The sequence below is a fragment of the Mastigoproctus giganteus genome, chromosome 5 (genome assembly GCF_048544385.1).
Source record: "Mastigoproctus giganteus isolate SK-2022 chromosome 5, ASM4854438v1, whole genome shotgun sequence".
NCBI classification, from domain to species: Eukaryota; Metazoa; Arthropoda; class Arachnida; order Uropygi; family Thelyphonidae; genus Mastigoproctus; species Mastigoproctus giganteus.
Genome location: NC_143579.1, coordinates 205,361,106 through 205,388,141, shown reverse-complemented (window position 1 = coordinate 205,388,141; position 27,036 = coordinate 205,361,106). Strand labels below are relative to the sequence as shown.

General features: G+C 38.1%; 1 protein-coding gene across 3 annotated transcripts in view; it reads left to right on the top strand.

The window, feature by feature from the left end:
* LOC150086027 (uncharacterized) overlaps positions 1-26,198 on the top strand; it is a 228,680-nt gene extending 202,482 nt beyond the window's left edge. For all 3 annotated transcript variants that reach the window (XM_090373659.1, XM_090373657.1, XM_090373658.1), the window contains exons 17-18: positions 4,901-5,078; positions 25,832-26,198. In XM_090373659.1, coding sequence (XP_090229785.1) covers positions 4,901-5,078; positions 25,832-25,957 — 304 coding nt within the window. In that variant the 3' untranslated portion in view covers positions 25,958-26,198. The remainder of the gene's footprint in view (positions 1-4,900; positions 5,079-25,831) is intronic.
* The last annotated feature ends 838 nt before the right edge of the window (positions 26,199-27,036 follow it).

The window sequence follows — 27,036 nt, the reverse complement described above, 5'->3', positions numbered from 1 at the left end:
TAGAGATGCAGTAAAAAGTACATCAATGAAACATTTTCCATGGGAAACAAACTCACATAGATCATTATCATTATTAGCCATATGGTGCAAGGAAGCTTGAGGCTTTTGCTGCACCAGGCAAAAAAAAAAAAAAAAATTGAGAGAGAGAGAGAGAGAGAGAGAGAGAGAGAGAGAGAGAGAGAAAGAAGGAAGTCAAGAAGAAAGAGAAGAATGATGATATCTAGCTCAGGATCCTGGGTGTTCCAAGCCCATACTCACCAGATGTGAGCCCCTGGGGTTAAACATTTATCTCTGAGAGGAGAATCAGTTACCATATTTGTCAGCTGTGATTCAAATTTTTGTAAACAACAGCATGTGACATCTATCTTAACGGTATTGAAAGTGAAAGCCACTGAATCTAGTAAGCACTTAGCAAGAATTGAGCTTGCCATATCATTTAGTAGCATTATGTACAGTGCTGTGTTTGGATTTTACCAAAAATTACTGGCACTGGTGAAAAAAATTGTGGAGACCTTGTGTCTTCAACAAATAACATGCCTGTAAATAAAAGGATATGTCTGTCTTTCCATGAAAAAAAAAAAGTTAAGGTCATTTGAGAGTTAATTGATGACCCATCTCTTACAAAGTCTCCCCACTCTCTGTCTCATAGAAGTTCTGTTTCTGTTGTATTCCTTTTCTATAGATACTACATGACATGCAGATCAACCCCCGAACGTGTGCAGTTGTGCAAAATTTAATACACAATAAGATCTTATGAACTAACATATCATATTTAGTTAGTGCACTATGGCCAAAATAGTGTGCCAACCTTTAAAAAATGGAAGTTTGCTTTTTTCAGATTTCTTCAGGTCAAATATTTCCTTGGCATCAAATGTTTGATTTATATAACTTTATATTTTAAGTAATATGCCCATAAATAAAAGGAGGTGTCTGTCTTTCTATGAAAAGTTAAGCTCATTTGAGAATTAATTAATGACCCATCTCTTACAAAGTCTCTCCACTCTGTCTCACTGAAATTCTGTTTCTGTTGTATGCCTTTTCTATAGATACTTCCATGGGCACCTTTCTTCTAAGTTGGCTTCTATAATTCTCTCTCTCTCTCTCTCTCTCGTCCACAACCAGTCAACGTCTACTTAATGTCTAATTTCAAACTCACAAAGCTAACTTTCCTTCTTTCTCATTTATCTTTTCGAATTCCATTTTCTGGAACAGCCTCCCTTCACATATATTTCCTGAAAATTAAAATCTACAGAAATTTACATCTAATGTCAACAAGTATTTTCTTTTATTTTCTCAATCTTTAACCCTTGCACAGTATAAAATACTATAGGTTTTAGCACCTTTCATGTTTGAGGTTTTCATAAAAAAAATATAAAATAAAAATAAAAAAAAAACGAAGTGTGCAAAAAATTTAATTTGTCATCATCTACAATTTCAACTTTTTGGAAAAACAAAGAAGCGATTTTATCTACAACTTCAAACAAAATGAGAAAATTTGGCTTGGGTGATGTTGAGCAAGCACTGATGGAATAGTTTGAGTTGCAGAGGAATGCTGATTCCCCATCAGTGGTCCCATTTTAAAAGTACAGGCAGAAACATTTGCTAAACAATTAGGCCACAAGAATTACACTAGTAACAATGGATGGCCTGAGTGTTTTAAAAATCAGCAGAATACTGTCAGTGGAGAGCCCTATCAGCAGATTATAAAATGGCAAGTGAAAGGATGCAAAATGTTTGAGTAGAATATAAGAAAGGTTACAGGAAAGATGACCTCTACATTGCAGACAAAACTGGACTGTTTTATAACATGACACCTGATACAGCTTTTAAATTTAAAGGTGAAAAATTTGTTAGCACAGAAGACCTAAGAACTGTTTAATGGTTTTAATATGTGCGAACTGACAAAAAAAAAAACCCCTCTGTTGGTAATAAGTCATGGATGACTTCCAGTATTTTTTCAACAATATGTGTGCAAGTGGGACAACACATTCAGGAATAAAGAATTTTTACTCCTAGTGGATAACTACCTAGTGCAACATCATATGCAGGATTTATCTAAGATAGAACTGGGGTTTTGGCCTACAAATGCAACTTCTGTTTTGCAAATAATGGATGTAGGCATTTAAAAACTTCAAGAATTATTTCAAGTGATCTTTGGCTCTCCAACTGATTGATTGAAGAGAATAAGGATTACATGACTGTTTATTTCTGGATTGGATTGAATTCATTTGATGAAAAATGCATGGCATACTGTTACATCTGCAGTGGTAATAAACTGTTTCCAGAAGTCTGCTTTTTTTCCAGAAGAATTTTCCATTAATGACCAAAATGATGATTGACTACTTCTATCAGAATGTCTGAAACAAAAGGAAATTACGAATTTTGACCCTCTAACTCAGAGGTTCCCAAACCTTCTTGGTTCACAGCACCCTTAGTATCTCAGTAATTTTTTCACAGTGCCCCTGGACTAAAAGAAATACCTAACAGTTCCGTTTATTAAATAGCTAGGTCCAAACAACTTAAGTAATGTTGAAACTGTGAACTACCTAAAGCTAGTAGTTCGCACAGTGTTAGACAGGTATTGAGTATCTGTGTGTTTCCATCAAAAATTTAAAATATCTCGTGTCACCCTGGGGCAACTTGCTTCACAGTTTGGGAACTGCTGCTCTTACTGACATTGGCAATTTTGTTCTTGTGGATAATGATTTGATAACTCTTGGAATTCCAATGGAAAGCGATATATACGAGGTGTGACTATTAAATAATGAGACTGCACATGCAGCCACTACACCCCAAGTGCCATCTGTGAAACAAGCACAGCGGTTGTCTTGTGTGTGTGTGTGTGTGTGTGTCTAGTTTTCTGCCAAGTCACTTTCCAACATGCTTATTTGCTTTGCAGTGAAACAAGTTTTCACTGCGTGTTTTTTTTTTTTTTTTGCTGTTTGCTGGAAAAATGACAGACAAAGAACAGAACAATGAAAGCTAATGAGTTGTTTCATCAGGTTTATGGGAAAGATACTATGTCAAGAGCTGGTGTGTTTAAATGGCATAAACATAAACAATTTTTAGAAGGAATTGAGAAAGAGAATGTGGAAGACTATGAATGACCAAGCCATCCAGTATCCATTAAAACTGATGAAAATGTGGACATTGATTACAAGTGATCTTTATTTAAGCATTAGAATATATGCATGGGAATTCAATATGGACAAACAGTTAGACATAAGAAAAGTGTGTGCCAAGATGGTGCCAAAAATTTTGAATGAAGCTCAAAGAATGGGAAGACTCCCAAGTTTGTGAAGATATTTTGAAGAAAATTGAAGATCAAGACTTACTGAGTACTGAAATTATTTGCAAAGAAAGTTGGCTGTTTCAGCATGGCCCATAAACTAAAAGTCAGTCAATGCAATGGAAGACAAAACAATCCTCCAGGCCAAAAAAAAAAGCAAGAATATCAAAATGAAAAATGTGCTTCTTGTTTCCTTTGATATTAAAGGAATTATTAGGGTCAAATATGTCCTACCAAATTAGACCTGTCAATCACCCATACTACACTGAAGTTCTGACAAGCCTGAATGAAAAAAATTTGAAGGAAAAGACCCGAATTGTGAATTGTTGGATGCTCCATCAAGACAATGCTTCAGCACACAACACTCTGTTCACCAGTTACTGTCTTAAAAATAAGTCCCTTTGTGTGAACATGTGCCCTACTTGCTGGACCCACCCCTTGTGACTTTTTCTCTTTCCTAAACTGAAAAGTATACTTAAGGGAACCCATTTTCAGTCCATTGAAGACATTCAGAAAAAAAAAAAAAACTAAATTGTTAAAAGGTCTTACAGAACATGTACTTGGAAGAAATGTAAGGAACAGTGTGCAAGGCGGAGGAAATTATTTTTAATGGGATAACTTGTAAGGTTCGAAATATTTCATTATATTTATTTTATTATAACAGTCTTGTTAATTAATAGCCACACCTTGTAGAGGTTCTACTAAACAAAAGAGGTAGTGATGAAGACCGCATTGAATTCATTGGAGATGCAGTCACTACCAAATCTCTACGAGCTTACAAACTCAGGATGCTGTGGAGACTAATTGAGTTCTTTGGAAACAGTGATACCTCCAGTGGTGTTCTTAATGTGCTAAGTGTAATAAAAGGAAACATAATCTGAGATCTCAAATTAAAATCCACAAAACAGACCACATTTATAAATTATCTTTGTAAAAAGGGGAATGATTAATGATGTATCTATAAGAAAAATTTTATTTGCTTACTTTATTTTTTTATTTATATATATTTTTATATTGTTCTCATATGTTAAATATGTAAACCCTTTATTTACTTTTACTTATCTGTATGTGTTCACATTTGCTTATTACATTGACACTTTTATTATATTAATACATGCATGTTTTTACATTCATAGGTATTACAAATATATGCTATATGAACTGTGGTGCATGTTATAACTGAGTTTCAGTGCATTTCTATAAATATTAATAATCATTACATTGTGTAAGAGGAGTTGGCAACCTATGGCACTTCATGTCAAAAAGCAGCATATTGAGATTATCTTGAGTGCCATATAGGACACTTTCATTTATTCATTTTAATAAGGAATTGCCAACAAAAACAGCTGGAAATTCCTTATGACAGGAAAGTTGCAACAAAACAGGCGTGCCTCTTCCAGTTTAATTCAAAAGTGAAACTTTCTAAAAGCATTTCAGAAAGCCCCTCACCTTGTTTCAAAAGTGTTTAATTGGCACCTGAGAACCCCCCCCCCCACACACACTCACATGAGTGAGCCAACAACACTACTCTGAAAGGTTGCCATCCCCAGTGTAAGAAACATCTATTGCTATTTATTTCTTATTTCTTTGTAAACCAGTTTTACTCTTTAGCCAGGATCGCTTAAGCCCAGAGGATCTACAAGAACTGTCTGTTAATCAGGGTTTTTTACCAAATTTAAAGCGTGGCACTGCTCATGTGTTCACATTTGAAGCATTGGAGGCATTTCTTCAGAAGAATGGTTTATCCCATGTTGTCAGGGCTCATGAAGTTCAGCAGGCAGGATTTAGGGTAAGTTGATATTTTTATATATTTTTTTAAAATTGTATTTTATTATTTTCTGAAATATCCTGTACACCTTTTTCTAAAATAAAGGAAACCTAAAATTTGAGGGTGCAGCTTATTTGTGAATTTAATCCAAAGCTTGTGATTTCTCTTAAGGCTACAACCAGACAGGAGAATAAAAACACTGCATTTTTATTAACTTTAGCATTTGTTCATTTGCCTTTCTGGCTGGTATCCTTAAAAAGAAGTATTTTATTTATTAGCGATTATTATTAAAACACAATTTGGAATGGTGCACTACATCAAAAGTTACATTCTCTCTCTTGGAAACGAATGTCTTGTTTTCTAGCAACATGCATAATGAATTATGCATGTTGCTAGGAAACAAATATCAGGATCATGTGATTTTTAATGGAACCAAAACTGATAGATAACAGGCTGGTATTGTTTACGGCGTAGTGGAAATGAAAGGTAGTGGAGTAATGGGACATGCTCATTTGTCACATTCCCTTACCCATGATATAAATTGCCTAGCCCACTTTGTGCAACTTGATTCTTTCTAAGTTTACTGGTGAATATCTGTAAGATATTGTGTATCAGTGCCTCTGTAGCCAGGTGGGCAGGAGCAGCAGTGCGCAGCACACGCTTCTTGATTAGACCAGGGTTCGAGCCCGTGACCACCAAATACGGAGGATGTGGAAAGGTCAGGGAATGACCACCGCATATCCCCGGAGCAATATGGCCTTAGTTGCTAATGCTCCTAAAAAAAAACCAAATAACAATATTGTGTATCTATTCTGCTAAACATGAATACTAAAGCATTGTGAATATGATCTTTCACAGTTATTGAATAACTGAAAATAATTCAAGAGACAGAAAAAATTGGAAATGCTGCCTTTAGAAAATAAATTCACATAATTTTTTAAATTTTTTTGTCTTAAAAAATGAGGTACATGACCTATTTAATGGCATATGGTATTTGAGAAAATGTGGTATTATTTACATCATCATATAAGTACTCATGAATGCTGCCCAGAATATTAATTTTGTTATTTTGAGTGTTAGTGTGATGTAGTAAAAATTAGTTTTGCATAAGATAAATTATCAAACACAATTTTAGCACAGTTTTAGTCAAAATGTTATTTATAGGTGATATGCAAATATTTGAGACTGATGACTAAGACTAGTAACCATGCTAAAAAGGGATATAATAAAAGAATAATTACCACTAAGAAACACAGAACTAAATTTTTTGCTAGGTGCACCAAAAATTACATTCTTAAAAAATTTTGGTTCCCAAAATGAATTCCACTAAAGTTTAAATTTCGGTAATTGATTTCTTATTGCCAGCGACTGGAACTCAGTGGGTACAATGTATGTATGTATGAATGATTATTATTGTAATTATACTTGTGGGGAGGTGACTTTTCTGTGATTTTTTTCACCCATTCCTAGTAGGTGGTTATTTAAACACACATTAAGTTATAAAAAATGATGTGAAGATTGTTTGCTTCTTTGTATGAAAACTAAACTTGAATAAAAAGATGTCAAATTTTAAATATATAAATGTAATGTAAATGTAATATAATAAACAGCATGTTGTTTATTATATATGTACAGTAGACTCTTGATTTTCCGGGATAGATGGTAAAAAAAAAAATTCCCGGTTAATCCAAAAATACAGTAAATCCCCGACATATGTAAGAGATACGTTCCAGGACTTCTAACTTAGTCAAGTTTTACATAACTCAGGAATGAGAAATAAAATATTGCTACTATCCCTGATATGCCAAAGTTTTAGAAACCACATAATATCCTCAGAAGAAAAGTAGTTATATATTTTTAATTAGTTCAGTTTAAAAACTTTATCTGGGAACAGCGGTGAAGTAGCCAGAGTGGCACATAAGAAAAGAAAAAACACATGATTTTGTACTGTCTTTTGTCTATGGTGTTTTTTTACGCCGATATTATATAGTTTTTGTTCTGTAAAAACCGATTTGTATTTCGTAGCCTTGGTTATAATAGTTGACTTCATTGGTGCCAATCGCATCACCACTTCTCGTATTCTGTCTATCTCCTTTATTGTTCACCATTGCCACTGACAAATCTCAATTCTGCATGATACTTGTTAATGTTGGTCTGTACTTGTTAACAGGAGAGATTGCTTCTACAGGGATGGGATACACTTAAATAGAAAGGGTGCAAGAATATTTGCTGATGCTATCGAGGCAGTGTTAGGTGGGTCAGAAAACTGCTAGCTTGGGGGGGATACAAGGACTAATAGATTAACAGTAGCCACTGGCAGAGGTGAAAGTGATTCTTGCACTGCTTCTATTGGTATGAGCAGAAGCCTGAAAAACAAAATGCAGGATATTTCAGAGACTGCTGGAGTCATTGCAGTACAAGTAAACACATGGGTTGTGTTAGAGTAGCTAAGAATAGAAAGAGGTGCATGTATACTTGCGTGTACACCAGTGCTGGTGTACACGCAAGTATACACCAGCACTGGTGTACACGCAAGTATACATGTACACCAGTGCTGGGAGTTTGGTAAATCAATTTGATGAATTTGAGGTATTGCTCAAAGCATCAAAGGCAGATATTGTTGGGATATCAGAGACGTGGTGTCACACAGATATAAGGAATGCAGAACTGGAATTTGGGGAGTACAACGTCTACAGAAAGGATAGACAGGATAGGAAGGGAGGAGGGGTTATGCTATTAGTTAAGAAACACATAAAATCCAAGGAAGTGAAGCCAGTCGACATCGCTGGACAGTGCAGTGTCGAGTCAGTTTGGTGTGACGTAAGCATTGGGAGATCAAAATTGAGAGTAGGAGTGTGCTATAGGCCTAATGACTCTGATGCTTATAATGGGGGATTTTAATTTCCCAGATATTGATTGGAATTTGTGGGTTGGTCATTCCCACACTAGCAAGGCTTTTGTGGATTTATTGGATGATTGTTTTCTAAATCAGCATGTTCGGGAGGCAATTAGAGGGAGTTAATACTCTTGATTTGATTATCATTAGTGATTCTTCATACATTAAGAATCTGCAGATAAAGGAACCACTAGGTGGCAGTGATCACAGTGTGCTGAAGTGGGATTTACTCAAAGAGGTAACTACCATCACGGGGTAAAGGGAAGGGTTATTGCTTTCGTAACGGTGACTACGATGGACTGAGACAGTATTTAAATTCTATACAGTGGGACCAACTGGTGATGTTACCAACAGCAAATTCAAAATGGGACGCATCCAAAGAACTTATCTTGGAAGCTACTAGGCTATACATACCAACTAAGAAATATTGTTCAAGGTTTAGGCTTAAATGGATGTCAGATGAACTAATGAGACATAGGGCAGAAAAGAAAAATGCATGGGATACCTATAAATTAACAAGTGACACAGAAGCCTATGATAGATACAAGTTGATCTGTAACCAAGTTACAAAGGAGGTTAGGCATGCGAAGGCAGATTACGAGAAATCTTTGGCAAGGGATGCAAAGAGTTCTTTACTTATGTAAACTCTAGAAGGAAGGGGATGAATCAGATTTGTCCACTTGATATCGATGGTTCAACTGTTAACAATCCTTCTCAGGTAGCTAACAAACTAAATGAATATTTTGCATCGACATTCACACGAGGAGTTATTCAGGGAGGGGGATGCCAGAGGTATATTCAACTCTGGCAGTAAGCTAGATAATCTTGTAATAACTGAGAATAAAGTGGAGGAGAAATTGTTGAAGATAAACACAAGAAAGGCACCTTTGGTGAATGGAATCTATCCAGTTATATTAAAGGAGGCAGCAAAGGAAGCAAGCAAACCCTTAGCCATAATTATGAGGGCTTCCTTGGACTCAGGGGAGGTACCCATAGACTGGAGATGTGCAAATGTAACCCCAATTCACAAAGGAGGATCAAAGGCTGACACAAGTAATTATAGACCTGTGAGTTTAACTTCTGTTTCAGGAAAATTAATGGAGGCACTGGTTAAAGAAGCACTGCAGGATCATTTAGACAAGACTTCAGTTATAGCTCGGATACAGCACGGTTTTGTTAAGGGGAAGTGTTGCCTGACCAATTTGATTGGATACTAATGATGCAGTCACAAAAGAACTGGATGCAGGGAATAAATTTGATATTATATACTTGGATCTTAGAAAGGCTTTTGATACTGTTGCACATGGATGGCTGCTGCACAAATTGGAGCAGTGTGGCATTGGAGGCAAATTGCTTCTATTGATAAAGGGGTGGTTGAGGGGGAGAAGACAGAGAGTGGTAATCAATGGACACTGCTCATCGTGGACTAATTTTATTAGTGGAGTCCCTCAGGGTTCAGTGTTGGGTCCATTATTCTTTTCTGTATTTATAAATAATATTGATGATGGTATATCAAGCTTAATGTCCAAGTTTGCAGACGATACAAAGGTTGGCAGGGTTGTTAAGGACACTACTGATGCTATGCTGCTGCAACAGGATCTGGAAAAGTTGAGCAGATGGGCTGAGAGGTGACAAATGAAGTTTAACATTGACAAATGTAAAGTACTACATATGGGAAACAGCAATCCCAGAGCAACGTATCAACTCTGTGGTTGATTCACTAGAGAATGAAAAGGACCTGGGGTAATTGTGCAGGCAGATATGAAGTTCTCTGAGCAGTGCAGACGGGCTGCAAGAGTAGCTCATGGTGTCTTGTCAATGATATACAGGAATTTTTCTAGCAGGGATAAGGAGGTGATTATTCCCTTGCATAAGGCAATGGTCAGGCCACACTTTGAGTACTGTATACAGGTCTGGAGGCCTCATTTCAAGAAGGAAGTATAGCTGCTGGAAAGAATACAGAGAAGGGCAACAAGATTAGTGAATAGAACAAAGGGTTGCTCTTACGAAGAAAGGCTTAAGTTTTGCAACTTACATTGTCTGGAGACTAGGCACCTGCAAGTTGATCTGATAGAGGTGTATAAAGCCTTGAATGGTTTGAGCATGCTCAATGCTGATGGGATTCTTCCTCTTGCTCAGAATAATCACCTGAGAGGGCATAAATTCAAATTGAGGAAAGACAGATGTAGGATAGATATGCGGAAATTTGCCTTTAGCCAGTGGGTAGTTGGTTGGTGGAACAGACATCCATCCCTTGTTGTGGAAGTTGATAGCCTAAATAAATTTAAGGCTCAGCTGGACTGGTGTTTTGATCAAACGGAGGGGTGAAGTGGAAGTTTTTTTTTTTTTTTTTGGCTGATGCTGCATAAGCTTGCTTTCTTGTATCATACGCCTCTGCTAATGCTAATTTTGGCCATTTTCGTACATCCTTATTATTTTAATTTTCTGATCCAAATCGATCGCTTTCCTTTTCTTGGTAGATTTACTAGTACCTCTGCCACTTATTCTCTTAGTTGGCGCCTTGATAACAGTCAAAATCAAATTTTCTGAAAAGAACTTCACAGGATTAAGGTGAAAACTCACTATTATCACCCCATGCGGGCTCACATTTTACTAATTAAAAGCACATTTCTGGAAGTCACTGCCATAAAACAATAAAAACAATTTGCACTTTCCTGGTTATTGGGCTTTTCTGTTAGTGCAATTCATTATAAACCCTTAGTAAACTCTATCCTCTTGCATTTGCAATGATGCTGATACCTGGAATTCTGTGGGTTTTTACGTTATTATGGTGAAATGTGTGTTCCCTTCACTGAAATCTTCAGTCGTATAAAAAATATACAAATAATGTAACATAAGTCCAAAGCTACATAAGTCGAGGATTTACTGTATCAAAAAATGTTCAGCAACCTACGTAAAAAGTATGGTGATAAATAAAAAAATTAAATGGAAAAACTTACCACGGACTACTTGCGTGTCCAGTATATGAGTAGTGCATATTGGACACACATTTATTTTTTACTATGTCGATTTTAAATCTTATAGCTTCTTATTTTTTACAATGTCGCATATGGTTGGTCACCAACATTATTATGGTTCATTAGAGATTTAAAGGATGCACTGTTGTCAAGCTTTTGAATAATTTCAAGTTTTTTTTTAATTGAAAGCACAACTCTTACGTTTGCCCATCATTTTCGCGATTTTTAAACAAAAAAAAAAAAAAAAGTTATTTTCCAATGCAACAGAACACAACAATCAACGCAACGCACTAAAACAAACTAAACATTTGGTCTCTCTCTCTCTTCTTTTTTTTTTTTTTACGGGCGGGAGTTGCAAGATAATAGGCGCACAACTCTCCCAATGCCGACTTATAATGCCGCTTCTTGTCCCTTATTTACGACTTTGCTGCAAAACATCTGTTTATACCTATTCTAGTTATTACTTGAATTTCTTTTTTCTTGGTTTTTTTTTTTTTTTTTTTTTCCTTTGGAGTCTTGAAGTGTCCCGGTAAATCAAGTCTGCTGTATTTTGAAAATGACCACGGGCTGGATTACGCATGTTCACAGGCCAGAGGTTGCCCACCCTTGATATATAATATTATATGATACTATACCCAGCTTTTACTTCCTAGTTTTACGATTACTTTGCAAGTAATAGAGTGAAAAAAGCTTGGATGCAAATATTTTTAATCATAACTTAGAAACCATTCAAATGCAGCTTTGCACAAACTTTATTGCTGTATCATAGATAAAAATAACCCGTATAATTGTCTTTTGGTTTGATTACTGTTATCATATGTTCTGGAAATTTGTCAGAGATTTTCCATAGCATCCCATGCATGAGAGAGAGAGAGAGAGAGAGAAGAGTTGCTTCAAAGCTTCCAAATTTCTGTGAAGAGCAGTGCATAACTTACTCTCCGATATTCTTCCCACAGATTCAGATGTGACAAGCATGGGGACTAACTTTCAGTGTTGATGAAACCTGGTACATTTTCCTGACACTATTACTGTTTGCTTTCATTAAAACTTTAATTTTTAGCATGTTTGACAGAAAATGCTCTCATCAGCTGTTTGAATGTGGAATGCATCAGTGTGAGAAAGTAGTGCAACATCAGGCAAACTTGCAAAGGCAAGTTTGTTCTTCTGTGAGAATTAAGATTATTGCCTTATTTGTGTGAAGTTTAAATCGTGTTGGCTGCAAAAACAGATAAAATCCATGATTTTTCTAAGGCCATATGGCATTAGCTAATATTATATTTGAATTTTTCTCTTTTAGTTATATCTCTTATCCAGTACACTTTGTAAATTAAAATGAGCTGGTGATCAGTTTGATATCACTTTGGAACAGCTGAGAGTAGTAGTAGTGGCATGTGATGCAAGAAAGCAAGTGTATGAGCTTATGCAGCATCAGCCAAAAAAAAAAAAAAAATCACACCATTCCCTCCAAGTGCCAGTCCAGTTCCTCCTTAAATTTATTCAACCTATCAACTTCCACAACGACAGATGGAAGTTTGTTCCAGCAATTAACCACCCGCTGGCTAAAGGCAAATTTCCACACATCTATTCTACATCTGTCTTTTCTTAATTTGAATTTATGCCTCCTTAGGTTCTTATTTCTGAACAAGTGGAAGGATCCCATCAGAATTCAGTGTGCTCAACCCATTCAAGGCCTTACACACCTCAATCAGATCACTACGCAGGTGCCTAGTCTCCAGCCACTGCAATTTGCAGAACATAAGCCTCTCTTGGTAAGAGGATCCCTTTATTCCCCTCACCAATCTTGTTGCCCTTTTCTGTACATGCTCAAGCAAATCGACATCCTTCCTAAAATGAGGCCTCCAGACCTGTACGCAGTACTCAAGGCGTGACATGACCATTGTCTTATACAGAGGGACAATCACCTCCTTTTCCCTGCTAGCAAAATCCCTATATATCATTGACAAAACCCCATGACCTGCCCTGGCAGCCTGTCGGCATTGCTCAGAAAACTTCATATCTGACTGCACAATTACTGCCATGTCTTTTATTTTCTACCACCTTAAGTGTAGTACCACACAGTTGGTACTTTTCTCTCGGGTTACTTCTACCCATATGCAGTACTTTGCATTTGTCAAGGTTAAACTTCAGTTGCCACTTCTTAGCCCATCTACCCAAATTTTTTTGATCCTGTTGCAGTAGCATACTGCCATTACTGTCATTAACAACCCTGCCAACCTTCGTATCATCTGCAAACTTCGACACTAAGCCTGATATACCTTCATCAATATCATTGATAAATATAGAAAACAACAGTGGATCAAACACCGAACCCTGTGGGACTCCACTAATAACATTAGTCCACGAAGAGCAGCACCCATTGATTACCAACTTCTGTCTTCTCCCACTTAACCATCCTTTTATCCATTGTAGCAACTTACCCTTAATACCATTCTGCTCCAATTTGTACAATAGTCTTCCATGCGCAACAGAGTCAAAAGCTTTCCTGAAATCCAAATATACGATATCAAAATTATTTTTTGCATCCAGTAACTTTGTAACCACATCATAATAACCAATCAAATTTGTCAGACAAGACCTTAACAAACCCATGCTGTGTCTGAATTATTGCTGCAGTCTTGTCTGGATGATTCTTCAATGCATCTTTAACCACTGACTCCATTATTTTACCCGGAACAGAAGTTAAACTAACTGGTCTAATTACTCTTGTCACCCTTTGATCCCCCTTTGCGAATTGGGGATAGATTTGGACATCTCCAGTCCGTGGGAACCTCCCCTGAGTCCAAGGATGCTCTCATAATTATGGCTAAGGGTTTGCTTAGTTGCTTTGCCACCTCATTTAATATAACTGGATAGATCCCATCCACCTTAGGTGTTTTTCCTATGTTTAACTTCAACAATTTCTCCTCCACTTTGCTCTCAGTTATTACAAAATCATTAAGTACCCTGCTACAATTTGATAACCTTCTGCCATTTTCAAACCTTAATAATTCCTCATGTGTGAATGTAGATGCAAAATACTCATTCATTTTGTCAGCTATCTGAGCAGGATCATCAACAGTCGAACCATCAATGTCAAGTGGACCAATCAGATTCATCCCCTTCCTTTTAGAGTTTATATTAAGTAAAGAAATCCTTGCTGTTTTTCTTAGCATCTTTTGCCAAGGATTTCTCGTAATCTGCCTTCGCCTGCCTAACCTCCTTTGTGACCTGATTACAGACTAGCTTATATCTGCCATAGGCTTCTGAGTCGCTTGATAATTTATATGCATCCCATTCATTTTTCTTCTCTGTTAAGAGTCTCATTAGTTCATTTGATAACCATTTAGGCCTAAACCTTGAACAATATTTCTTAATAGGTATGAAAATTTTAGTGGCATCCACAATTAATGCTTTGAATGCTTCCTACTTAGAATTTACTGTTGGTAAAATCGTCAGTTGATCCCACTGTACAGAATTTAAAAACTGTCTGACACCACTGTACTCACCTGTACGGAAGCAAAAACCCTTTCCTTTACCCCTGATGGTAATTAAATCTTTAAGTTAATCCCACATCAGTACACTGCAATCACTGCCACCTAGTAGTTTCTTTATCTGCAAATTCTTAATACACGAATGATCACTGCTGATAACCAGATCAAGAGTATTACTTTCTCTGGTTGCCTATCGAACATGCTGCTGCAGAAAACAATCATCCAATAAATCCACAAAAGTCTGACTAGTGTGTGAGTGACCAACCCACAAGTTCCAGTCAATATCTGGGAAGTTAAACTCCTCCATTATAAGACATTCTGATTTACTAGCTCACTCTATTTCTCTATACAATTATTCATTGTACTCATTCGAGTCATTAGGCCTATAACACACTCCTACTCTTATTTTTGCTTTCACAGTGCTTATGTCACACCAAACTGACTCAACAGTGCACTGTTCATCCATATCAACTGAGTGCACTTCTTTTGATTTTGTTTTTCTTAATTAACAGCATAACACCTCCTCCCTTCCTATCCTGTCTTCTTTCTGTACACATTGTACTCCCCAAATTCCAGTTCTGCATTCCTTATATCTGGGTGACACCACGTCTCTGCTATCCCAACAATATCAGCCTTTGATCTCTTGACCAACACTTCAAATTCATCAAATTTATTTACTATACTTCTGGCATTGGTATACATGCAAGCATACATGCACCTATTCCTATTCCTAGTTACCGTAACACATCCCATATACCCACCTATTTCACGATGACTGCCATCCGTCCCCGAAACCCCCAACACTCCCTCGCTCCAGGTCGCTACTTATTCTAATAGAAGTTGTGCAAGAATCACCTTCACCTCTGCCTGCGGCTACTGTTAAACTAATAGTCCTTGTATTCCCCCAAGCTAGCAGTTTTCTGACCCACCTAACACTGCCTCGATAGCATCAGCAAATATTCTTGCACCCTTTCTATTTAAGTGTATCTCATCCCTGTAGAAGCAGTCTCTCCTGTTAACAAGTACAGACCAGGCTGAAAAAAATTCTACTCCTCGAGCCTTGCACAATCTTTCCAGGGCCGAATTGATCGACAAGGCTCTCATCATATATTCCCTCCTATCATGTCTGAGCAGAATTGCAGACACTTTCAAATTCAACCCTAATTCATGGCTTTTGTTCAACAGTGACCTGTACTTGTTAAGTAATTCTGCAGGTCTCCTACTCTTAATATCATTAGTGCCAACATGTACAACTATATCACCTTTTGTGCTCTTAAAAGATGATATCCGCTCTACAACGTCATCAACCTTTCCCCCTGGCAGACATACCCTGGTCTTGTTCCACCTATCCTTTTTACAAAGCATGTTCCCCATTTCCCTGACAATAGTCACCAACAACTACTAGTTCCTGTAGGACCAGCACATTCTGCCTTGGGGGTTGCCGTTGTGGCACGCACGAGAGAGAGAGAGAGAGAGAGAGAGAGAGAGAGAGAGAGAGAGAGAACATGGACATGTTAGGCACGTCCCTAAAAGGTACCACCAGGACCGAAGAATTTATTACTACCCAAAGATTAGTTTATAAATTTAAAAAATAGATATAAATAAAGAAAATACAATAAAAAGGTATAAATATAATAAATACATAATAATATACTTATCTATATACAATATTTACAGTGTCAGTACAGCAGAAAAAATGTATGCTTGATTAATCTCTTCTATAAACAGCAATTTGCACAAACAATAGATTTAATTCAAACACAGCCAAGGTGGTTTTTTTTTTTTTTTTTTTTTGTCACTGTTATAACTTTTCATACAGCTCATCAAGTGCAGGACTGAAATAGAAATAAAAATAACAGGTGACTCAAGGTTACTTGCCTCCACACTCTGTATTAATGCTATTGAAGAGAAAGACTAGTAAGTGACCTTAATCTGCCTGTTGTTTTTCTATTTGTCTAGTTATAGAATTAACAAAAATGAAACTTAGCGATCTTTATTATGTGCAACAAATTGATTAAATTTTTCCACAGTATAATAAAATCAGAATGTCATGTAAATCGATAAAGATTACATGTTCCCATATATAATAATTATTCTTTAAGAAGAATAGTTATTTTCTTATACTCCAGCGTGAAAATATTAGAAAAAAATTTTTTTCCCTAAGTACATTCATAGATATTCTATCTGGTACTGTATTAGACACAATTTAAAATTTATATTGCAATATATGGCATTTTTTGTAACTGTTTATTTTAATTTGTTTATATTTAACAAATTGAACTATTATTATGTTTTAATAACTAGTGCTATCTTTTAGTCATTATAAATATTAACAGATGTAAATAAATTCAGTTGTTAATGTTAATATTCATTGAAATGTCCTTCTTCAAAACTGCTCAATCACCAGATATATCTCTCTGATATCCAGAAAATTTTAAAATCTGCTCCCTCTCATTCCCCACGAGTGCCAGATTTTAAAGTTTACTGTAATTTTAATGTGCACTTTGTCACCAAGTGATGTGCTACTCTTGCTTACATATGATAGGGTTCAAAACCAGCCATACAGCCAAAAGGGGCAGACATGGATTTTAATACATTTCCTTTGCTAGAGCCCTCAAGCTTATCTCAGTTAGACTGACATCAACTTGATTGTAACACTGCTCACCTTTAGAGAATGAAAATTTCCAATATGCCTTGTAAATTTTCCAAAGCATATTGTGTTAACTATTGCTCTTGAGTCCCTTTCAATGAAAATAATCTAAAAATATCATCCTATAGACAATGGAAATTAAAGTATTATGAATCAGATTAATGCTGCAGTCTTCACTGCTATATCTCAACTTTCTCAGGATGCACATAGTGCACCCAGAAAAGATTTAAGATATCATTGGTGAAATGATGGTTGAAATAAATAAAGTTAAAAATGAAAAGATTAAAGCATAGAACCTGTTTTGTAGGTATCCTGCCAACCTGGTGGTGGTATGTATTTTAATGGCACAAGGGCTGCTATGGCCATATTGTGCCTTGCCAACTTGTCTCACTAGTTACAAGAAACTTATGACAAAAGTTTGGCATATTAATAACATTTAAGGGGAGGAAAAAAAAGGATAATGGATCCAGTTTGCATTGTCATTATTAATAGGATGAATACCAGATTTAACTGGATGAAAATTAATCAGCTTAATGGAAAATGGGGGGGGGGATTTCTTCACCAATTTTAAAAATTGTAATGGACAGAAATTACGAATCCCCCAAGGAGTTTAGCATTAGCATTAGCATTAGTAGAGGCATTTGATGCAAGAAAGCAAGCTTATGCAGCATCAGCCAAAAAAAAAAAAAAAAAAGTAACATAAATAAATAAAAATAAACACTTCCACTTCACCCCTCTGTTCGTTCGAAATACCTGTCCAGCTGAGCCTTAAACTTATTTAGGCTATCAACTTCCACGACAAGGGATGGAAGTCTGTTCCACCCACCAACCACCCGCTGGCTAAAGGCAAATTTCCGCACATCTATCCTACATCTGTCTTTCCTCAATTTGAATTTATGCCCTCTCAGGTGATTTTTCTGAGCTAGAGGAAGAATCCCATCAGCATTGAACATGCTCAAACCATTCAAGGCTTTGTACACCTCTATCAGATCACCCCGCTGGTGCCTAGTTTCCAGACACCGTAATTTGCAAAACTTAAGCCTTTCTTCGTAAGAGAACCCCTTTGTCCCATTCACCAATCTAGTTGCCCTTCTCTGTACTCGTTCCAGCAGCTCTACATCCTTCCTGAAATGAGGCCTCCAGGCCTGTATACAGTACTCTAGGTGTGGCCTGACCATTGCCTTATACAAGGGAATAATCACCTCCTTATCCCTGCTAGAAAAATTCCTATATATCATTGACAATACACCATGAGCTACTCTTGCAGCTCGTCTGCACTGCTCAGAGAACTTCATATCTGCCTGCACCACCACCCCCAGGTCCCTTTCATTCTCTACCACTGTCAGTGTAGTACCACAGAGTTGATACGTTGCTCTGGGGTTGCTGTTTCCCATATGTAGTACTTTACATTTGTCAATGTTAAACTTCATTTGCCACCTCGAAGCCCATCTGCTCAACCTTTCCAAATCCTGTTGCAGCAGCATAGTGTCAGTAGTGTCCTTGACAACCCTGCCAACCTTCGTATCGTCTGCAAACTTGGACATTAAGCCTGATATACCATCATCAATATCATTTATAAATACAGAAAACAATAAAGGCCCCAATACTGAACCCTGAGGGACTCCACTAATAACATTAGTCCACGATGAGCAGTGTCCATTGATTACCACTCTCTGTCTTCGAGTTAGCAACACCAACCACTTTCTTCCTTTATGATATCTGAAGGTAAAAATCTTTAAATAAAACAACTTGCTGTACTATTGGTTGAATGGTATCCTGCTTATACTGGTCCCCTTGACGTGGGCACCTGTACGTGGTGAGGGGACCTCCCAGTGACGCTGCTGGACTTCCAGACTAGCATCACTGGGATCCAACGCCCACAGCCCAGGTTCCAGGCTTACATCAATGGAATCCAGCGTGTTTGCCGTGCGCTGTGACCCGTGGAAATTCAGAAAGGGGGATCCTGGTGGTTGAGGGGCCCAGCTTCAATACACCACTTTGGCCCCTGCTTCGACAAGACGGGAGGTCCTGGAAGGCCCGGCTAGGATCAATCAACTAAGTAGGCTCGCCTGCGAGGGTCAGCCGTGTCAATGCCACGCCCCTACCCTCATTGTCCGAGGGACAGGATTCAGGCTGGCGGCGGTGCGGGTATGGTGTCTGGGTAGCCCTGGCGTTCCACTCCAGAGCACATTTATTGCATGCCGGGTAGTGGGCGTCCCTTTGGGCTCTGTGGTGGGTGGGGAGCCCGGGCACTGAACCACTTCAAAACTTCATGAATCCTGATAAACATATTTCTTCAGGGGCCCCAACCCGGTCCCTATCTGAAAACAGAGACGGAGAGGCAGATAGCATTATTGCTACAAAGAGGCAGCGAACCAAACTACCATCAGAGCCTGTCCCAAGGTTCCTAATTATACATTCCACCAGTGAAAAACCGATTGGTAAAATGTCACCCTTTTTTATACAAAAAGGGTTAGATGGGTTAGTAGGTTCACCCAAATCAGTTAAGAGGCTCCGTTCTGGAGACCTTTTAATTGAATCTAAAAATGACAGGCAGTCTGAACATCTACTCCGAGTAACATCAATCGGAGGAGTACCCGTAACAGTGACACCACACAAAACACTCAATTCATTGAGAGGTGTCATTTCGGAGTGGGACCTTCTCGACGTTACCGAGGAGGAAATCTGCTCCGAATTAAAACCACAGGGAGTTATTGCCGTCAAGAGAATCACTGCGCGAAGGGATGGAAAAATTGTTAAAACCAGGAGCGTTATCCTGACTTTTAACTCTCCTAAACCTCCTGATGAGATTAAAGCTGGATACATTAATTGTTCAGTGCGTCCATATGTTCCGAACCCTTTACGGTGTTTTAAATGCCAGAAGTATGGACATTCTCAAATGGCCTGCCATGGAGTCCTTGCATGCGCTCGATGCGGTGCAAAGGACCACGAAACAACAGCATGTTCAGCCGCAAAACCAACTTGTATTAATTGTGATGGAGAACACCCAGCCTACTCACGAGCATGCCAGAGGTGGAAAGAAGAAAAAGAAATTCAGCAGCTGAAGGCAGAGCTAAATATATCATACCAGGAGGCAAGGAAATCAGTGAAACCCCTGAATATCAACAAACCTACCTACGCCCAGAAGGTAGCAGGGAGATGTTCCGTCGGAACTCAGACGGACATGACCATTCCTCCAAAGGAGTCTTTCACTTCCATCGCGCGTTATCTTCTAAGTTCTCAAAAACCTGCACAGAAAAACCAATCAGCTGCCACTCCTATATCGGTACCTCCTAATGCTCCACAAGTAACAAAGTTAATTACGAAAGAAGAGAATAAGAAAGGGGAATTCCCCCCTAGTACCCAAGAAAACATGGATGTCGAGCAGAAGGAGGTACCCGAAGATTCAGTCTTGGAACTCTTTGCGGAGGAAGAAATGGACACGGGACAATGTCCATTCTTCCCCAAAAAAGATAAACCCAAGACTGATAAAAGTAAGCCCTCATCACCTCGGAAGCCGCCTGATGGACCCACCAAGCCAAAATAATGGCTAAATTCCTACAGTGGAACTGTCGTGGATTCCGGCGAAACAATGATGACATCAAGGCCCTTTTGCAAAAGCATGAGCCAGTCTGCTTTTGCCTACAAGAGACATACCTGAAGGCAAACGAAAACCCTTCACTTCGTAATACCACTATCATTCAAAAGGACAGAACCGGCGATGTACCTGCTCATGGGGGTGTTGCTGTAATTCTGGGTAACCATACCCCATATCAAACTATTACGCTCACCACCAACATCGAAGCGGTAGCGGTTCACCTTACGGTAGGTTTTTTAATAACAGTCTGCTCAGTTTATTTACCACCTGGGGGCTGATATCTCCCAGACAGACCTTGATGATCTCATTGTGCAGCTGCCTACTCCTGTCTTACTCCTGGGCGATTTCAATGGACATACTACCCTGTGGGGTAGTGCAAACGTTAATGGAAGGGGACGTGTCATAGAGCATATGCTCAATGACAATGACCTATCCCTTCTAAATGTGGGAACTAACGCCTTTTTCCACATGCCTACCCGTACGTTCTCTGCTATCGACCTCTCTATATGCTCCCCCTCTCTCCTTCCTTCAATCAACTGGGAGGTAGAGGAGAATCTTTATGGAAGTGATCACTTCCCCGTGATAACCAGCCTACTTAAAGGGACGCCATGCTCACCTTTTAGGTTACCGCGATGGAAGATTGACCAGGCTGACTGGAACACCTTTCAACACCTGGTAGACTTTAACATCAGTACAGTCAGTCGGGAGCCTATCAATGACGCAGTGGCATACATCACAGAAAGAATTGTCCATGCAGCTGCAGCTACAATTCCGAAAACATCTACCCAGTTTCCGCCATATCCAAAACCCTGGTGGAATTCTGAATGCACAGCAGCAAAAAAGGCACAAAATAAAGCTTGGGGTATATTCCGACGATATCCTACCACAGCCAATCTCTTAGCCTTCAAACATGCACGCGCGAAAGCGCGATATATTCGTCGTCAGAGCCAAAAGGAATCGTGGGTCCGCTTTACATCCACCATTACCCAGTCAACCAGCAGTAAAGCTATCTGGGACAAAATCCGGAAAATGAAGGGTAAATATACATCACACCCTTCATTGGTCCTGGAGTATGATGGATGCGTAATTCCAGACCCAACTCCCCAATATACTTGGGGAGACCTTTTCTGCCATCTCGTCAACATCTGCTTACTCCCCAGAATTTCTGGTCTGGAAAGATAAATGCGAAAAGCAGCCAATTAACTTTAAATCAAAAAAGTCTTATTCCTATAACGGGCCCTTTACCATGGAAGAGTTAGAAACAGCTCTAACTCTTACCAAGTCAAGTGCTGCTGGACCAGATCTTATCCATTATGATATGATCAAACATCTGTCTGCAAAATCCACGGACCAACTGCTTTTTCTATATAACAGAATATTTCAAGAAGAGCAGTTTCCGGATTCCTGGCATAAGGCAATTGTGCTTGCCTTTCCTAAGCCAGGAAAGGATCCTAAAATCCCAATGAACTACCGTCCTATTGCTCTGACTAGCTGTCTGTGCAAAATTCTGGAGAGAATGGTCAATGCCCGCCTTATCTGGTATTTGGAGGCTAATGGGTTCCTCTCCAGATTTCAGTGTGGCTTCCGTAGGAATAGGTCAACTTTAGACCATTTAATCAGGCTCGAAACTTCCATTCGAGATGCCTTCTTAAAACGAGAACACCTGGTGTCAGTGTTCTTCGATATGGAAAAAGCGTATGACACAACTTGGAGATTTGGAATTTTAAAAGACCTCCACAGCATCGGCCTTAGAGGTAATCTCCCCAATTTTATTAAAAACTTTGTCACCGTTCTTTCCAAGTCCGTGTAGGATCTACTCTCTCTCGCTCTTTTAGCCAAGAGGAGAGAGTACCTCAAGGATCCGTTTTAAGTGTTACGCCTTTTGCCATTAAAGTGAATTCCACCACAGAACAACTTCCTCCAACTATAAACTGTGCCCTCTATGTTGACGATTTTAGCATATTTTGTCATTCTTGCAATGAGGGTAATTGAGAGGCAACTGCAACGTGCCATTGACCATTTGAACTCATGGGCAACGAATAACGGGTTCAGGTTCTCTCCACAAAAGACTGTTTGCATGCATTTTTTTCAGAAAGCGCAATCTTCACCCTGAACTGAGGCTTGGACAAAACGCTATCCCAGTAGTACCTGAGACTAGATTTTTGGGGCTTATATTTGATAAAAAGCTGATCTTTCTAGAACACATCCGTCAACTACTTGCGAAGTGCACGAGAGGCTTGAATATCCTACGTGCAATCCCCTCACATTCTTGGGGCGCTGACTGATGTACCCTTTTGCGCCTCTATTGTGCACTCGTACAATCTAAGTTAGATTACGGGTGCCAGGTATACGCATCCTCTAGACTCATTGTACTCCGATGGTTGGATTCCATCCACCACCAGGCGATACGTATTGCCACTGGAGCATTTCGAACTTCTCCTGTCCATAGCCTCTATGTCGAAGCGAATGAGCCCTCTTTATCGCTTCGCAGGAAACAGTCGTCTCTACAGTATGCTTTAAAACTGAAATCCCTGCCAGACCATCCGATGTGGACACCCGTTTTTGAGCCACGTTGGGAAAATCTGTACAACGTTCGCCAGACTGCCACTCAACCATTCAGTATTCGTATCCAAAGGCTACTCGATGATTTGAACATCACATTAGACAATGTTGCCCAATCATCAGGGCAACCTTTTCCACCCTGGCATGCTCGTGTCCCAAACTGCAAGTTCTTCCTTAACAATTGGAGAAAGGGCAATACATCATCCAACGTCAGCTCTTTTTAGCTGAGCGCTCGGAACATGCTGACTTCTTGCCCATCTACACAGATGGCTCGAGGTCAGAAATGTCTGTTGGATCTGCAGCTGTTTTCCCAGACACCACGGTATCTGAGCAGATCTCCAACGAATGCAGTGTGTTCACTGCAGAGCTGCATGCGGTTGAGCTAGCCTTGTATCGTATACAAACCACCCACCACAAAAAATATATTATATATATACCGATTCTCTGAGTTCATTGCAGGCTTTATCATCGGTGAGGTTCAACCCTCATCCTGTCCTGTCCTGATCCGGATACAGCAGAAGCTGCATTCCTTAGCACAGTTCAAATTTGATGTTCTTTTCTGCTGGATCCCAGGCCACATTGGGATCTCAGGAAATGATTTGGCAGACTCTGCAGCCAAATCAGCGAACCTATTTAACTCTTGCCTTTCAGTCCCCTATACAGACTACAGGCAATTAATTCGAAAGAAACTGGTATCCCAATGGCAACACTCTTGGCATGGACAGACTGCAAACAAGTTATATGAGATTAAGCCTGTAATTGAACATTGGCAGTCTAGTCTGCACAGGAACCGAAAAGAGGAAGTTGTTCTATCTCGGCTCCGCATAGGACATTGTCACTTGACACATTGCTATCTGCTGAGGGCAGACGATCGTCCTATGTGTAGAAATTGTGACACCATTTTAACAGTCCGTCATATTTTAATTGAATGTATGTCCTTTTATAATGACCGCCGTTTATGTTTTAGCCATCTGTCTGAACCTTATACACTCAGACAGGTTTTATCCGACAATGACAACATGTCAGCTATTTTTAAGTTTTTACAACTTATTAATCTAAATAAGTCTATCTAAAATATTTTTATCGTTTTATGCTACATGAACGTTTTAAATCGTATATTCTTTTAAAATAATATACAAATAATTTAAATTTTATATTCTACATCTTTTTGACTTGGCGCATTATAGCTTTAGATGCTAATGCGCCATAAAACAAACAAACAAGTTTATACTGGTTGAATGGTATTATACTTCATGTTACAACAGCTAAATGAGATAGCCCTTTAGTCTTTATTAATATTCCTGCCCTCATTTCATTCTATAATATAACCAATTAATGTTAATAACCATTATGTTAGTAATGGTTATTAACATTTTGATTATTACTGCTAATTGAATTATTTACTTATAAACAAAAAAAAAAAGAGTGAATATTTCAAGTTCAGTATTGTTGATAATAGAAATATAGTGTATTATGATAAATATCTGCATCTACACACATGCAAAATAATTAAAATTGTTTACAATTCTATGTAGTGCTGTCATCATGCATTTTGAAATGGTGCTAAGAGATTGTGTAGGATGGAATAAGATGAGGAAAAATAAATAAATTAGCTGTTTTGATGATCATTTATTTGAGTAATAGTAATTAAAAAAATCAGTTTTTTTTCTGTTTTTGAGAATATGAACTTTAAGTATTTGAACCTTAAAGAATAGTTAGGAAGTACTGCCCTTTTCTGTTCTATTCCTTTAAATCGAAATTTGAAAATCTTTTCCTATGAACTTATTTCTCACTTGCGAACCAACTGCATGATTTTAACAAAAGCCCAGGGACTCACATCTTGTGATTATGGGCTTGTCCCTTCTCTTTTTTGGTGATGCTCTCTCTCTCTCTCTCTCTCTCTCTCTCTCGGCGCCTCCGTAGCCAGGTTGGAAGGAGCAGCAGTGCGTAGCACACGCTTCTTGATTAGACCGCGGCTCGAGCCAGTCACCACCATATACGGAGGATGTGGAAAGGTCAAGGGAATGACCACCGCATATTCCCGGAGCAATGTGGCTTTAGTTGGTAATGCTCCTAAAAACCAAATAACAGCTCTCTCTCTCTCTCTCTCTCTCTCTCTCTCTCTCTCTCTCTCTCTCTCTCTCTCTCTCTCTCTCTCTCTCTCTCTCTCTCTCTCTCTCTCAGGGTACTCAAATTTTTTGGCTGGTGCAGCATAAGCCTCAGGCTTCCTTGCACCATATGGCTAATAATAATAAAAGTAGTCTTCTGTTGAATCACTTTCAAGTAAACAGCACTTCACAATGCTATGGTCAAAGTTATTACTTAAGACATATAGGCCTAAGAGAAAGACTGAAAATAAGAATAGAATAGCAGTGAAAGGCAAAAATTATTTCTCTTGTACAGATGTTTTTTTAAAGGGGAAATTCAGATTAGAAAGGCCAGTAAAACATGAACTTATCAAAAGGTTTAACTTATAGCTAAAATAGCTAGTATGAAGAGGAACAATATTCATTAATGTAGCTAGATAGTATTAATTATTTGATTTTATGAAAAATAAGGCAATTTAATGATTCTCTTACTTATTTTGTACATTTTTTAGGTACATCTAAAAGGACGACTTTTGACAGTGTTTTCATCTTCTAAATATTGTGGTGGGTCCAATGAAGCAGCCTGCATTTTAGCTGACCGCCACAAATTACGTACCATTCGACTCGACACTTCTTGATTCTTCTGCAAAGCAAGTTACTAATGCCTTCATGTTTAGTTGATTTTTCACTGGATACAAATATGTATAATGAGAATTTCATCTGTATTCATTTTTCATCTTCTGTAAATATTGCATTTCACAGTGATATTATTATCTTAGGATAAAGCTTAAAACTCGGACAGACGGAATCAAGAAAATGAAGCCTTTCAATGAGATAGACTTGATCTCCAGGGAAAAAAAATAAAAAGTTTCAGTATCATCTTATTAGTGTATATTGTAATAACAATAACATCATATTAAGGTATGCTCCAGCATTCAGAATGAGTGGCAGTTTTGAAACATTCGCTGTGTACATTGCAGAGAATTACTTCGTCTTTTACCATAGATAACAAAAAACATTCAGGTAACAAGATCATATCAGTTTATATGGTGACTACCACATGAGAAAATATTTTTTCAATTTTGAACTTGTGAATTAAGTTAACACCTTAATATATTTATCTACTGAGAGTTTTAATAATTAGTATGTTATTTTTAATAAATTATTAGTTATACTTTAGTAATATGTGACATCGTTAAACTTATTTTTTGCTAAGTACGTTACTAAAAACTTATAAACCTTTTAACTTCTTAGACTGTGTTGCATGAAAGTGTTTTTAGCATCATCGTGTAATCCAGGAAACAAGAATGAAGGAAATGGATGGAAAGACTGCACCAAGATCTGTTGAGGGATACACATCCCTCAACAGATCTCTAGATAAAGCATGACATCAGTGCCTTGCATGATTACAGGTTATATGCTTTATCCAATTAAGAATTCTATATTTCTATTCTATTTTCTCAATTTGGTCAAAACACACCATACATCCCAATGTATTCTGAACTAAGAAGTTCATCTTTATATGTAGGTGTGTCTTATTCCTTAACTTTTTACTGTCATACACAGTCAGTTACTGTCCCACAGGACAGTAAAAATTTCATAAATAATACTTCTCTTTTTTGCTGATATTTCTTTTAAAAAATAGCAGTGTGAAATAATTATGCAGATTTTTGTGAGCCTGTACTTATTAATCATTAACATGGTGTTTCTGAACATT